Source organism: Geotrypetes seraphini, chromosome 1 (genome assembly GCF_902459505.1).
Source record: "Geotrypetes seraphini chromosome 1, aGeoSer1.1, whole genome shotgun sequence".
Classification (NCBI taxonomy): domain Eukaryota; kingdom Metazoa; phylum Chordata; class Amphibia; order Gymnophiona; family Dermophiidae; genus Geotrypetes; species Geotrypetes seraphini.
This window is the reverse complement of record NC_047084.1, coordinates 299005766-299021842: the sequence shown is the minus strand read 5'-3', so window position 1 is coordinate 299021842 and position 16077 is coordinate 299005766. Positions and strand designations below refer to the sequence as shown.

The window sequence follows — 16077 nt, the reverse complement described above, 5'->3', positions numbered from 1 at the left end:
CTTCTTCGCATTGTTCGCCATCCGGAGCTGGTGTTCCCGCTAAGCTGCGCTGGCGTGCGCTGGCGCACAAAATATTACATCGCAGCGCACAAGTTTCTCGTCACAGCGCACACACGAAGCGGCGGCGGTCTGCCCTGATCGCCTAAGATGCAGCAGCGGCGGCTCCTTTCATGATCCCCGTAATCAGTGGCGTATTAAGTGGGGGGCGGTCCGCCCCTTGTTCTCATTGGTGTAACGCCGGCCCTGCCCCTCCTTCGGATCGCTATTATTTTAAATGTTATAGCGGCGGCGCTGTATCCATCAGTGGAGACGTCTAACCTCGGCCTGACCCGGAACTCTTACTGCAACAGTCACTTCCTGTTCCTGCCTAGACGGGCGGCTGCTGCAGTAAGAGTTCGGGCAGGCCGAGGTTAGACGTCTCCACTGATGGATACAGCGCCGCCGCTATAACATTTAAAATAATAGCGATCCGGGGGGGGGGGAGTCCGGAGCTGCAGGGGAGAGTGTTGCGGTACCCAGCTGGAGGGAGAAGGAAGATGAGGGAGGAAATGAAAGGAGATGCCAGGGCTTGGAGGGAAGGAGGAAGGTATGCCAGACTAAGGGAAAAGGAAGGGGGAGATGTGAGAGCATGGAGGGGGAGGGAAGGAAAGGAGAGAGATGCCAGAGAATCAGGGAAGGGAAGATACCAGACTATGGGGTGTGAAGGAAAGAAAGGAGAAGAGAGAGATGTCAGAGCATAGGGGATGGGGTGGTGACAGAAAAAAATGGAGAGGTGGCAGAGCTGGCTGGCTTTGGGGGTGGGCAAATTCTGGAAGACAGTGGGGGGACATAAGAAGGAGGCACTGGGGGCACTATGGACACAGGAAGGAGGCACTGGGGGCACTATGGACACGGGAAGGAGGCACTGGGGGCACTAAGGACATGGGAAGGAAGGAGGGAGGGAATAGAATGGGACAATTGTTGGGCCTGAGTGCAGAAAGAAAGAAAGGATACACAGTCAATTAATAGATGTCCCCTTTTGATGAAAAAAATAAATGGTCACGTTACCACTGACTTACTTTCTCTTCAGCAGAGTCAGCATCCGCACTGAGGTGCAGGAAGGTCCCGCGATGACTCGTCTGCTGGCTCTGCTCTGGAAGAAGTAAGTTACGTCGGAGGGGGTGGACCCGGCAGACACAGTCATTGCGGGACATTGCCGCAACTCCCTGCGTCTGCCGGGTCCACCCCCTCCAATGTAACTTACTTCTTCCAGAGCAGAGCCAGCAGACAAGTCATCGCGGGCCCTTCCAGCATGCGGCTGCTGAGTCCGCTCTAGAGCAAGTACGTCGGAGTGGGGTGGATTGGCAGCAGGCAGCTACAATCATCGTGGGACCTTGCTGCATGAAGGGGGAGAAAGGAGCAGGACTGCTGGAATGGAAGAGTGGTGGAGGGAAAGAAAAGGGGCAGGGTGGTATGGAAGGGTGGTGCTGATGGAATTGATGTACAGAGAAAGGGGAGAGACATAAGGGGGAAGGATATTGGAGGGAAAGAAAGGGGGAAGATGCTGATTGAAGAGGGGTGGATGGAGGGAGAAAGGGCAGACATTGGATGGTAGTGGGGAGCCTATGCTGGATGGAAGTGCAGATGGGAGAGATAAGGCAGCAAATGCCAGAAGGAAATGGGAGGAGAGAAAGAGGGGAGCAGATGCTGGATGGAAGTGGACAGAGAGAGGAGAAGGTACTAGATGGAAGGGTTGGAGAAAGAGGGTACATGATGGAAGGAGGGGATAAATAAAAGGAGGGCACATGATGGGGAGAAAAGGATTGAGTTAGGGAAACACTGGGGTGAGGGAAAGAGGTGGCAAGCTTTAGGTAGACAGTAAAAAAGGACATTGATGAGAGGGTAGTAAGAACATAATCTAGACAGATGCAGAAAATAAATTGAAAAGGGAAATGAGGGAAAAAAGGGAAAGGGATTGCAGAGGAGAGGTGTGGGAGAGGGAAGGAGAGGAGAGAGATGCCAGACCAATGGGGGTGAAAGGAGAGATGAAAGGGGGAGGCATACAGTTTCTGGAAGGGGCATAGAAGGAGAGAAAATGCCATATAGGGGAAGAGAGACGGCAGACAGTGGATGGAAGGAAGAGAGTTACAAGAAGATGAGGAAAGCAGAAACCACAGAAGACAAAGGTAGAAAAAAAATTTCTATTTATTTATTGCTTTAGGAGACATGTGTCACTGTTTCTGTGAAGCATTGTATGCAGAGTCCAGCTTCTTGCTGGTTCAATTTAACCTTTGTCTATGTATTTTTATTTTATCCCCCCTTTTACAAAACTGTGAAGTGTTTTTTAGCACCAGCCGTGGTGGTAGCAGCTCTGATGCTCAGAATTCTATGAGCATCAGAGCTGTTACCTCCGTAGCTAAAATCCACACTACAGTTTTGTAAAAGAGGGAGGGGTTAGTTTGTGATTACATATTCCATAATAGGCGAAGGTGTGTTCTGTGTGTTCGAAAGACATAGTTTTCTGTTAGGATTGACGGTGTAGGATTGATCTGTGCTGGTCTGGCTTGTTTAGTTTTATAATGGGTGTATTGATGTACTGTTTACTGCAATATGTAAGATGCTGCCTTTTCTTAGATACTCATGTGTGACGGGTGGCTTGTTACTAAAAATCATGTTTTTCGGACAGATGGGGGGGTGCCAAAAAATGATGGGCCCCGGGTGTTACATATGCTAGGTACACCACTGCATTATGTAAAGATACCAGAAAGCTGGCGAAGCAAAAACTTTAAGTAAATTGTTATTCTTCTAAGTTTTGAGTATTTTAACCCTCCCACAATCTCATGGGCACTCGTTTCAAGTTTCAAGTTTATTGAGATTTTGATTTAAATGCAATATCAAATATTTTCAATGTGTATAACAAAAATAAATTTTGGGAAATAAATAAAACCATTTGAACAATAAACATACAAACATATCCATAGATGATTAAAAATACATAAGGAGTACAAGGATAAACTACATTTGTTTAAAAATGCATCCTCCGTGCCTGCTCATAAATTTGTGGAATATGTAACTTGTCGCTCATGCATATTTTTTTTTGCACACACCTCATCAATCCTTAGAGGGAACATTGGTCGGGACGCGGTGTTCGGTGAGCGTGTTCTGGTATCGGCCCTTCGGGGGTCCCGCCCGTAAGAGGGACTGCTTTGGTACGTCCCACTCGTAAAGTTAACCTCTACTGGTCTGGAGAGTGCTAAAGAAGGAGAAATTAGGTTCTTACCTGCTAATTTACTTTCTTTTAGCTTCTCCAGACCAGTAGAGGTCCCCACCCTGTCTGTTGTTGTTGTTGTTGGGGCTGTTGCGCGGGCAGTTTTTGGTTTTTGCTGCGGGTTCTAGTATTTTTCTAGGGCCGGGGAGAATTGAAGAACAGCGGCTGTGGCTCGGCTGGCTTAGCTGGCGAGCTGTGGGGACATTCTTCCTTCGGGAATTTCTCCTCTGCATTTTCCAACAGCATTTTGGGTATGTTATTTGTTACTCCTTTCGGAGTATTGTTTTTTCTCTCTGTTTTTTTCCAGTTCTTGGTTCTGCTTGGCTATTCGGCAGACTGAGGGAAATAGAGAGGAGGGGCTAGGATATACTGTCCCAAAATTTTGTTTTCAGTCTCCACCTGCTGGTCATGATCAGATATATACCCACTCGTAAAGTTAACCTCTACTGGTCTGGAGAAGCTAAAAGAAAGTAAATTAGCAGGTAAGAACCTAATTTCTCCTTATTTATATTCGGGTGGGGGGTTTTCAAGATGTCAAGGCAGATGACTTTAAAATATGCAATGTCACCTCAGTAACAACTATAGAAAAATAGACAAATGTAGTGCAAAATGTAGACAGCAGATAAAAATTATCAAAACGGACACATTTTGATCACTAAATTGAAAATAAAATCATTTTCCTACCTTTGTTGTCTGGTGATTTCTTGAGTCTCTGGTTACACTTCCTTCTGACTGCATATTTCTTTCTGCCTCCTGCATGCATCCTCTCTTCCAGACCTCATTCCATTCCCCAACCAACATCTCTCTGTCCCTCCAGGAGTCCAACTTTTCTTCCTCTCTCATCCCCCAGATCATGTGCAGCATTTTTCATCACTGCCCACCAGCCTCATTCCCATTTCTCCTTCTCCAACACCATGCCACATCTCTCTCTCTGTTCCCCCTCCACCACCATATCCAACATTTCTCCCTCTCATCCTTCTATTCCCCATGCATCTCTACCTCACTCCTCTCTATGCTCAATTTTCAGCTTCCTTTCCCCATGTGCACCATCTCTTTCCCTCTCACACACTCAGGCCCAACAATTGTCCCTTTCTATTCCCTCCCTCCTTCATATGTCCCAAGTTAGTGTCCTTATTTGTGCCCCCTCCCCGTATTCCAGCCTTTGTGCACCCCCTCCCTCCCCTGAAACCTGCCTGACCCGCTGTTGATTCCTCCTCCCCCCTGGTCCGCTTTCACCAACCTGCCCGCTCCATTCAATTATCCCTCGCCACTCCAACTCCAGGAAGGGAAGGGCCAGGCTCATGCAGTGATTGCACACCGCCGGCCCACAAGCTTCCCCCCCCCCAGACATCAATTCTGACGTCGAAGAGAAGGTTCCTGGCCCAGACCTTCTCGCCAACATCAGAATTGATGTCGGTGGAAAGGCTTGTGGGCTGGGTGTGCAATCTGCATGTGCCTGGCTCTTCCTTGCCCGCATGGTGGCAGTGACGGGGGATAATTGAATGGAGGTGGCAGCGCGGAGGAATTGGTCAGCCTGCGTACTCCAGGTTGAGAAATATTGATCTAAAGGCTCCATACACTATATTTTTACACATACAATGTGTATAAATTGTGTGAACACAAAAAAATAAAAACATGCACATGTGTGAAATTCGGTAGTTTTGCTGGCATCAAGGTCTTTCCACATCCTCCCTGCAAGACCTGCTCTGATTTCTGTCTCTTTAATTTCCCCCTCCGTACTGCATAAGTCTTGCATCTTCCCCTACCCCCATCACTACCCCCATCACGGTCTCAAGTTGTACTGCCGTACTAGAAGTGCTCCACAAAGGTAGTCTGCCAACATTGGGGACTTCGCTCTGAGCAAAGGCCCAGTGTTAACTGAAGGCTACCTGTGTGAAGCACTGCTAGTACAATTAGAGACTAAGAAGAAAGGGGGGCACTGAATCCCTTCTCCCCTCCACAGGAGATAGAAACGGGAGCAAGACTCGGCGCAGAGTGGTGAAAGTAGAGAGAGAGAGCTACAACTGGAGAAAATGGTTAAAAATAATTATGCATACTTTTTTTCCCAGTGTAGTAGGTAAGACTTTCTAGACATTAGGGTTATTTCCCTTTAGTTGCATGGTTGCAGAAGGAATTCACTCAGGTTTTTCACTCTGCTTAGAGCAACAGAATATTCAGCCCTAGTTGTTTTTCTTCTGAAGTCTGCAAATTCTTCTGCAGTGTTGGAGTACACTACATGCGTGGAAGGCCTTCCACATTTGGTGTGCACAGGTCCAGGTGGACCCTTATTCAGCTTTGATCTTGCTAATTTTTGCCTTTCTTCAGGCTAGTTTGGATAAAGGTCTTATTGTGGCTTCTCTCCGAGTCCATGTGGATGGTCTCTCTTTTTAGATCCCAGAAGTGTTGGTCTTCCTTGGTGTTTCATCCTGATGTCGTTATACTCTTGAAGGGAGCTCATCGTTTCCAACCAATGTTAAGCACCTTTTCCCTTCCTGGGACCTTAACCGGGTATTGTCTAGCCTTGCTGAGATGTCTTTTGAGCCCTTTTGAGATGGTACCCTCTTGGATTTGATGTGCAATACTGTTTTTCTGGTCACTATTACATGGATGCGTCAGGTGTCAATACTGAGGGCTTGGTCTTGCAGGGACCTTTTCCTCTGTTTTTCGGAGATGGGGGTTTCCCTTCAGATGGTTCCTTCCTGCTTGCTGAACATGATTTTGGTGTTCCTGGTCAGTCAGGCTGTGTGTTTAACCTGACTTTCAGCCGACAGGTTCCCAGTCACAGGATCGCTTGTTGAAGAAACTGGATGTGCACAGAGTTCTTATGCAATACTTGGAGGTCATCAACGAATTTCATCTTTGACCATTTGTTTGTGCTGATTCATTCCGTTCAGTGGGATGCTTCCGCTTTCAAGGCCACAAATTCCAGATGGCACTGTTAGGGCCATTTCGTCAGCTCACATTCTTGCGGGAATATAGTCTCCTGTTTCCGTCAAGGCGGCCGCTCTGTGGCCCACAGCTAGAGCTGTCTCTCTTGTGGAGATTTGCCAGCCAGCAACGTGGTCTTCTCTTCACACGTTTGCAAGCGTTTGCCAAGTTCTACAGAGTGGATGTGGCGGCAAGACAGGACTCCACCTTTGGGTCCTTGGTCTTAAAGGTCAGCGCAGCAAGCCCACTCTAGTTTTTTGGGGGGACTGTTTTTTTGTACATCGCTACTGTCTAAAATGTCTCTCCTATTTCACTGGAAAAAGAGATTATGTACTTACCCTGGTAAGCTCTTTTCCAATAGATAGGTGAGATATTCTAGACTTCTGCCCAGAATTTACTGTGGCTGCTTACAGTTTTCAGTCTGTTTAAGCTTTTCCAAGCTGTTTCTTGGATACCTGTCAGCCCTTGCGGGCTGGAAAGAATATGTATGTTTCCATTTATTGGGGAGTAGTTTCTCAGCTTTGAAGCCGGTGTTGACATTTCTCTTTAATGTTGGTTGAATTCTTGAGCAGAACAGATGGTTTGAGCCTGTTGCTATAGATGCCTCTACTTCACATGTTTTGGGTGGCTCTCCATGCTTGAGTACTAGCTATAGAGGGCGCTAAACTGCAGAGTGAAAAATCAGGAGTGGATTCCTTCTACAACCATGCAACTAAAGGGAAATAACTCTACTTTCTAGAACAGGGGCGCCCAAAAGGTCTACTCGCGTTGCCTTTGCGTTCTGTTCTCCCTGCTTCCCCGACGCCAGGCCAGGTGTGTACAAGCCTTCCCCCCACCCCTCCCGACATCAATTCTGATATCAGAATTGACCGGGGGGGGGGGAAGGCTTGTGGGCCCGGCTTGTACATGCCAGGCGTCTGGGAAGCAGGGAGAAATTGATGGCGGTGGCTTTGGGTGGGGGGCTCGGCAGGGAGAGAAAGAATAGAAGGGGGGTAGAGAAAGATGTTGGTTGGGGAATGGTATGAGGACTGAAGGAGAAGAACCATACAGGAGGCAGAAAGTAAGAAATATTGGATGTGCAGCCAGAGAGAGACTCATGAAATCACCATACAGCAAAGGTAGGAAAAATTATTTTATTTAAAATTTAGTGATCAAAATGTGTTCGAATTTCTATATCTGCTGTCTATATTTTGCACTAGGGCCCCCTTTTACTAAACCGTGATAGCGGTTTTTAACGCAGGGAGCCTATGAGCATCAGGAGCAAAGTGGAGCATTCAGTGCAACTCCCTATGCTAAAAGCCTCTGTCACGGTTTGGTAAAAGAGGAGGTGGTATATTTGTCTATTTTTGTGTACTTGTTACTGAGGTGACATTGCATATTTTAAAGTCATCTGCCTTGACCTCTTTGGAAAAAAACCCCCAAATATAAATGATAATTAACATTAAAAGTAGCCCGCAAGCTAAAAAAGTGTGGGCACCCCTGATCTAGAATGTCTCACCTAGCTACTGGAAAAGAGTTCACCAGAGTAAGTACATAATCTCTTTACTTACATGTGCAGATCGTACAAGGGTGATGTCATCTGTGATATAACACAAATGTTGTGTGCTTTTATGTGTGAAAATATAGTAAGTAGTTTTACTTTTCTACTGTGCAAATTACTGCTGCGTTAAAAGAGCACACACACTGCACATTGATGTAACTTGCCGGGAATAAATGTCTGCCCCACTTTTCATTTCAGTGCTTGAGTAATACTGAAAGAGAACTGGCTCATGCACTAATACAAAAGTAGAAGACACACCCTGAGGTGGTTATCAGATGTGGATATCTCTGGCTAGGGCATTTTCACCCAAACCAAAATACATATCCTGTTAAACTTTGGGAATTTTATATTGTTGAAAGCAACAGTGAAAGATAGTATAAAAGCACCAAGGGCAGGTGGTTCTTAATTGCCCACTGACTACCAGATAACCTTTTTTTTTTCTATTTTAACAAGTTAACCCCTTCCCATTTCCCAAGTGTGTACTGGTGCCCAAACAAAAGGCGCCAGAATCATGCCTAACACAACTATAGGTGTGGGTAACACCTGATGTGGCATTAAGCATCAGTAAGCACTTTCAGAGGCACAATTCACATCAAAAGATAGGTGCTGGAAATGTAGGCCTGTAAAACTCTGGCCTATATTTCTAGCGCCTATCCTTTGCCTGGGGTGCAATTCTTTAACTGGCGCCATCGTTCGATTGAAATCTAATCAGCAGCCACTTTTAAGGTGGCCGCTGACAACGGCACAGGTTACAGAGTCTGAGCCTATATCTTTTATTAAGCATGAAATAGCATATTGCTTCATGAAACAGTAGTCGGCCTTTTATATTTAAGAGCAAGCTTCTAGCCTTACAGAATACTTATTGGGAATGGATTTCCATTTGAACTCTAACACTCCCACATTTAATCTCTCCCATCGTTGCCACATTGAAATAACGTTCTGCACAATTTAAGTAATGGAGGAATCTGCACTTTCCAAAGTATTAAAATATTCTTGTAAGCAAGGAGTAATGCTTTCTGACAAAAACCTTTCTTTTTTCACATTTAAAGTTGAGGCATAAACAAATGTTATCTTCCCAGTTTTGGAATTGTGTGCTGTATTGCTTGTCCATTTGATTCATCACTACCACTCGGTATATCTTCTTATCCTCTACAGGTAGAGGATAGCGTGTTGAACGTTGGAAAGCTTGACAACATTGTAAAGCTTGTAGCCTTTTCCCCCTTTAAATCTGCCCAAAGTGCCTTAGAGAATGTGAATGCAGTGTCAGAAGGTGAGCCGTTTGATATATCTATTGTATTATTTTACACTTTTTCCCATGAGATGTTTCTCTTTTGTACCTAATATGCAAAATAAGTTCTACAAAGCAGCTATCTGCTCAGTACTGTGGCCTTCCTGTGCACTGGGCTGTTTAGGTGCTGGACTCTTGGAGCATGCCTTGCTACCACACAGTGCTAAATGTTTGGTAACTATAGATTTCTCCTCTATAAATGCATTCCTTATTTTGTCTTGAGTATGTTTTTGCCTTTGCTAGGAGTAGTGGGTGGTGTAAGCTGAGATAGTAATAGATTCTATAAGACTTTTCAGTAATACTTCTTGAGCGTTGGACACAGGAATATGCATAACAGTTAACTTGCACAAGGAAGGAAGGGATGGTCCTGGCACTTAGCCAGATTTTTAGTATTTCTTCAGCCAAGAAGTCCTTAAACTGCTGGGATAAAAAAGGGCTTCAATCCTAGGTGCCGGGTTGCCATAGTGATTGGAAATTTACCCCGATACCTATGATCATTGTGCCCCTGTATTCTGTTTTTCCTGATACTATCAGAACTTGCTTCCTTTTGGTCTGCACCACACTGTTCTTTGTGAGTTTGAGCTACATTGTGCAGTTACTCCTGCATAATCTTGTGAGACTTGAGAAACCCCCTCCCCCTCCCCACACACTCTTCAGGAGAATATGAGTTCTGCGCTGCAGTTCAAACTTACAGAAAGCTACATGGTCCAGAGGAAAGGAAACTTATGCGCTAACAAAAATGGGCTTCATGATGAGGATCAGACCCAATAGACACTGGCTAAATGTGCCTGGGAGTGCTGAACTGGGGGCATCTGGCTGTGAGAAGTGACCAGCTGACTTGAATGATGAGGTCTAACTGGGGAAGTGGTTGATTAGGTGAGAAAGGACTTAGTGATGTGGATGACTGGTTTGTAGGTAGTGATCCCTAGCTAGTGAAAGGTTTGCTGATTGGGGAATGGGGAGAGAGACTAGAGAAGAGAGCAGTGGTATATTAAGGGTCTGATTTACTGAATACCCCTACCCCTCAAAAGGTTTGGTTAATAACAGCCTTTAGGGTGGGGGGGGGGGGTGCAAAAGAGGTTGTTCCTTTAATTTTTGTCCTTTACAAAATTCAGAACTTTTAGTTCTGGGCCAGCCTTGATAAATTATCTGCTGTATGGCTGTGGATGAGTTGCTAATACGATGTACATGATTTTTTTTTTTTCAATAAATATATTTAGCATCTAACTAAGAAGATATTTGCACCCATTTGATGGTTTTGTGTGTTACATTAGTGTGTGTGTAGGAATTCTTCAGGATGTAACTTGGCATGTGGTCTGCTCAGATCTCTTCAGGGGATGAAGGAGACATGTGTGCATATCCTACCTGCTCCAGGTCCAGAACTTTTCTCTTAATGTTTTCACTCCTTTTTACTGCTGTCTGAAGATGCTGTTTCTCCATTTTGTGTTCATGATCTGGAGTAGAGAATAACACGATGACTGTCATTGCGGGTAACCCACTGAAACGAGGTGGGAAAAAAACCTGGATACCGTGGGTATGGGGACAGGGCCATTCACAGCCCCGTGGATCGGTGAATGATCTTGTTCCTGCAGTTAAGTGAGGCAGTGCGAACAAAATACTTATCATCCCTTATTGTGTGGTCCAGCAGCCCCCATCTCCTGCCTCCTGATTGCCATCATCCTGATTGCCGGACATCTCCCTTCCTCCCCACCTTCATTGTCGATTTTCATTTTTCTGTCTCTTGAGCGGCATGAGCATTTAAATAAGTCGTGTGCAGCTGCCTGAAACTTTTCCTCTGACGCAACCGGAAACAGGAAGTTGGTTGGAGAAGTTTCAGTGCAGCTGCACACAACTTCTCTAAAGGCTCGGGCTGCTCAGACCGAAAAATGAAAATCACTAGGGAAGGGAGGGAGATGCCCAGACTGTGGAGATCGGGAGGGAGGGGGCTGCTGGACTGCACGAAGGGCACTGAAGGGAAGTGGGGAGAAAGGAACAAACGCTGAAGGGAAATGGGGAGGAGAAAGTGGGGAGCAGATACTGTATGGAAATGGATAGAAGAGTGAGGGGAGAAGATGCTGAAGAAAGTGGGGAGAGGGGAGCACATACTGGATGGAAGGAGGGGATAAAGAAAAAAGGGTACATGTTGGATTTGGGAGACATATACCAGATCTGCGGGGAGGAAAGGAGGAGAGAGATGCTAAAAACCACTTGGGGGAGGGAAAGCAAGATGGAAGGGAAGAAGACAGATGCCAGACTATGGGGGGAGCAGAGGGAAGAAGATGGGTGCCAAACCAATGGGGGTGGGGTGGAGAGAGAGATGGAAGAGAGAGACATAGTTTCTGGTAGAAGCATAGAAATAGAGCAGATTCCATATGGAAAAGGCAGAGAGTGGATGGAAGGAATAGAATGACAAGAAGATGATGAAAGCAGAAACCAAACAAAAAGGTAGGGAAATTTTTTTTTTTTTTCTTTTCTTTAGGATAAAGTAGTATATTGTGTTGATAAACATTTTTATAAACAAAGCCCTGCCAGCTGAAGATATCTTCTTCTAGTTTGGCAGTCAGAACTTTTATTTATAAAATGACAATTGTACAGAATATTGTTTCTTTTTATATCAGTATATAACTATTCGAGGCTTGTGTGGATGGGATCAGATGGTTTGCGTGGACGGGGCCAAAATTTTTCCCCCGTGTCATTCTCTAATCTGGAGCTAAAGATGCTGCTGCCTCTGGGGCTCTCTTATCAATAACTAGAACTAAAATCCTGTGTATCCATAAGCTTTGGTTCCAGTGGGTCTCCTTGTGGTTTTCATACTGAAGTTCACATTCTTCTTTGTATCTTGTTCTGCATGTGTACACATTTCAGTTCTCTCATTTTGAGCAGGGATCCTCCACGAGGACTTGAAACTGCTTTTGGAAACATACATGCCAACTAAAAAGAAAAAGACATTGCTAGGTGTTGGGGATGCCAAAATCGGGGCTGCAATCCAGGAGGAGCTAGGATACCCCTGCCAGGCTGTTGGTGTTGTGGCAGAGCTTTTGCGAGGTGAGTATCTGGTAGTGGGAGTTGAGCCGCAATAAACAGAACTTTCATTTCATTCCAGAGTTAATGTGGATGCTTCTGTAGTGTGAGACACGATTCAAAAGCTGTTGTATACTGATCTGTTTATGTTTATCCATATTATGAGAAATAGAGGAACAGATACTGAAGGCCATCTTGAGGATGAAAGTCTATAGATCCAAGATCTAGCTTTTATCTTACATAAAAGATCTTTGCTGCTAGTATTCTGACTTCATAATTGTTTTCTTGTGCAGTCTCACTCTATTCCTGGACAAGTGGGTTATGCATCTATAGTCGCTAGATATCTTGTAGGTAGCATCATTTATGTAATGTTTTCAGTTCCTCTTCTACCTCGGAACTGCCTCCAGGACTCCAGTTGCATTCCTGCAAGCTAGACAGTAGGAGCTTATCTCTTCTGCTCATGCTTATTTTTCTTTAAACTCAGTATTTTTGTTCATGCGTCATGCCTTTGTGCTGCAGAGGTTCCCCATGGGGACAGTTCTGACTGCAGGAGATTGCAGACTTTGTGAAAAGTCTGTTTCCAGGGGTTTGGCAAACTGACAGTGCACCCTCTGGACTAGTGCTGCCTGATTTGCGATGCAAATCGATTCACCGATTCACTTCAGGTGAATCGATTCGAATTGATTTGATTTTGTAAAAAATCGATCTCACCGATTCATCTGCCCCCTTGCTAGAGACCCGTTCGAGCTTTCTCTCTGCCACTGGAATCCTTCCATCTAATGTAACTTCCGGTTTTGCAAGGACTCCGGTGGCAGAGAGAAAAACGAGTGGACCTATGAGTGCAGAATGGCGGCAACAAGGTGATTTTTAATTGGGTGGCTGGCAGCAGATGCTCACGCCTCATCTTCCTGCATGCACGCTCATGCTTCCCCCGGAGCCCGGCAAATGCCCCCCGATCCGCCATCTGCATGCACTGCTCTTGCTGCTGCTGCTCAGTGGCGCATGCCTGCTCTTCCGGGTCCTGCCAGCAGCTGGCCTTTCATCAGCCACATGACTGCCAGAACCCAGCGCACCTGCGAACACCGAGTGACGTGGTGCCGCACAGGGGTTGCATCGTCAGCAGATCACAGGAAAAGTGTATGTCAGCTGTGCGAAGTGCCGGAGCTCTTGGTAGGTGCCACAATGCACGAGTGTTACCCTCTGTCAGCCAAATACTGGGCTTCTTTGTTGGGAGACAGAGCTGGAGGGAGATGGGAGATGGACTTGGAGTTGGTGGACTGGAGAAGGAGAGATGGGGGGGAAGATGGATGGAGTTGGGGGAGGGAGAGGGGAAATGGGGGAAGGGATAGAAAAAATAATGGATCTAAAAACAGGAGAGGGAGAGAGATGGTGGACATTGGGATTTAGGGAGGGAAGGAACAGAAAGGGAGAGAAGTTGTACACGGGGTGGGGGTAGAAATACTGGATAGGAGGGTAGTTGGGAAGAGAAAGGGAAAGCTGGTGGAACCTGGGGTGGTGGGGAAGGAGGGAGAGATGCTGGATGAAAGGGTAGTTGAGAAAAGGAGAGATGGTGCAGCTATGAGAATAGAGACAAAAGAAAGGAAAGATGCCAGACCTCTGGGGGAGGGAAGGAAAACAGAAGGGGAGCACAGAGATAGAAGATGGATGGTTAGCATGAAGAAAGAAGGAGATCCTGGCAAGTGAGTTATCAGAAGACAACCAGAGCCTGTGACCAACAAGATCAGAATAATAGACCAGACAACAAAAGGTAGAAAAATAATTTTATTTTCTCTTTTTTGATTACAGTGTCAGATTTGAAATGTGTATCCTGCCAGAGGTGGTGTTAGATCACGAATGTGAGCTAGGATTTAACAGAGAGAGGAAAAGTCTTTTATCCCAGGACAAGCAGGCAGATATTCTCTACACGTGGGTGACGTCATCCACGGAGCCCCGTCGCGGACAGCTTTTCAAGCAAACTTGATTGAAAATCTCAAGTTTACTAGTACTGCCCACGCATGCGTGCCTTCCTGCTCCACTAGAGGGCGCATCCCCTCCTCGTGGTCTTCAGTTCAGATAGCTAGCAAAGAAGCCAACCTCGGAGAGGCGGGAGGGTTGCGAGAATATCTGCCTGCTGTCCCTGGATAACACCTGTTATGGTAAGTAACTGTGCTTTATCCCAGGACAAGCAGGCAGCATATTCTCTACATGTGGGTGACCTCCAAGCCAACAAAGCAATCTCCATATTTCCATCTTTCCGGAACATAGGAGGTACTTGAGATTCCACGTTCTGCAGCAGCATTACCAGTTCGCGGCACTGCCTTTTGGGCTGGTGATGGCACCCAGGAACTCATGATGTCAGTGGCCAACAAGAAGGCAGGTCAGTTCCTCAGCCGCAAAGGATTGGATGTGCTGGTACAGCCTTGGCCACTGGAGGGTGGTCTTTCTTTTTTCCTCCATAGTTCATGATCGTCCGTCTGCTGAGATGGATCGTGGCTCACAGGGGTCGGGTGATTCTCATAGTGCCCAACTGGCTGAGGTATCTGCAGCTGGATCATGTCCTCAGACTTCCTTGTCTGCTCATGCAGGGCCCAGGATCAGGCCCATGTGTTTCAGGATCCAGACTGCTTTGGTCTTACAGCCTGGTTATTTGAGTGCGTGACCTTAGTCCGAATGAGCTTTTCTTTGGCCATGAATGCTACTCTTCTACTCAGCAAGAAGAAGTCAACTGTGGCGGCTTATGCAGCTTGGAGATGTTATCAGGCGTGGTGCATCCAGAAAAACTGGCAGTGCTTCGATTTACTGGAGTTCCTTCAGGACGGGTTGGTGAAGGGACTGGCTATCGATCCTCTTAAGGTCCAGATTGCCGGAGTCCTGTCTGGGTCCTAAGCCTCTAAGAGTATTTTTGGCCACTCATCCAGATGTTGTTCAGTTTCTTAGGATCTTAGATTCCAGCATCTCTCTGCACACTGTTCCCTCCTTCCTTCCAAAGGTGGTCTTGGCCTTCCACATTAACCAAGAGGTTCAGTTCCCTATTTTTACTTGAGGGAGCAGGATAGAGTATTGCGGTCGCGGGATGTGCACAGGATCCTGGAGGTCACGGTGAGTTCTGGGTCTCGAACCATCTGATCGTACTGGTGGGTCTTGGCCACAAGGACAAGCCAACTTCAAAAGCCACCATTTCGGTGAGGGCTCATTCTACTAGGAGGCATTTCTTCTTGAGCAGAAACATCTGCAATTTCTTTGGAGGAGATTTGCAGAGCTGTTATCTGGTCTTGTTTGCATACTTCCATCAAGTTTTACAGTATCAATGTGGAGGCCAAGCAGGATGCTTCTTTTGGTTCCTCTGTTTTGGCAGCAGGCTCATCAGTCCCACCCTGACTCCATGGGACTGTTTTGTTAGGTTCCACGTGTCCAGGAATAGAGTGGGATTGTACATGAACGAAAGATTAGGTTTTTACCTTTGCTAATCTTCTTTCTTGTAAATCCACACACTATTCCTAGAACCTGCCCTGGGAATTGCTGATTTGCTGATTGTCTGCCTTTACAAGTACTGGTAAACTGGACTTCTGATTTACTGATTAGCCTTTCTAAGAGTACCATATAAATATATTAGCGTTTTTCTGGGAGGGGGGGGGACTCTAGTTCTAGCGCTCCCTTCCGTTAGTGCAGGATCTCTCCTTGTAACACTGTTCTTTTAGGTTTATACTGTTTAATGACCTGTTTCAATTGTTTGATTGATAGGGCATTTCACATTATGAGCAGATTAGACTTATTTGTTGGTGAGTATCCCTCCCTTTTATCTAAGTCCTCTACAGGTGTTACTGTCTGCTTTTGCACGCACTAGACTCCTGATGACAGTCCTGAGGTAGGAGAAGAGGGACTGAAAACATGTAAATGATGCTATCTACAAGCTGTCTAATGACTATAGATGCATTACTCACTTCTCCAGGAATAGAGTGTGGATTTACAAGAAAGATGATTAGCAAAGGTAAGAACCTACCATATTTTTCGCTCCATAAGACACAACTAACCATAAGATGCACCCTAGATTTA

General features: G+C 46.0%; 1 protein-coding gene across 4 annotated transcripts in view; it reads left to right on the top strand.

Moving 5' to 3' along the window:
* The window catches only part of NOP56 (NOP56 ribonucleoprotein), a 51215-nt gene that overhangs the window by 7845 nt on the left and 27293 nt on the right, over positions 1–16077 (top strand). For 2 of the 4 annotated variants that reach the window (XM_033954327.1, XM_033954336.1), the window contains exons 3-4: positions 8871–8985; positions 11887–12048. In XM_033954327.1, the coding sequence (XP_033810218.1) occupies positions 8871–8985; positions 11887–12048 (277 nt within the window). Of the gene's footprint in view, positions 1–8870; positions 8986–11868; positions 12049–16077 lie in introns of those variants that run through there. The other 2 variants (XM_033954355.1, XM_033954346.1) reach the window with 2 other exon arrangements.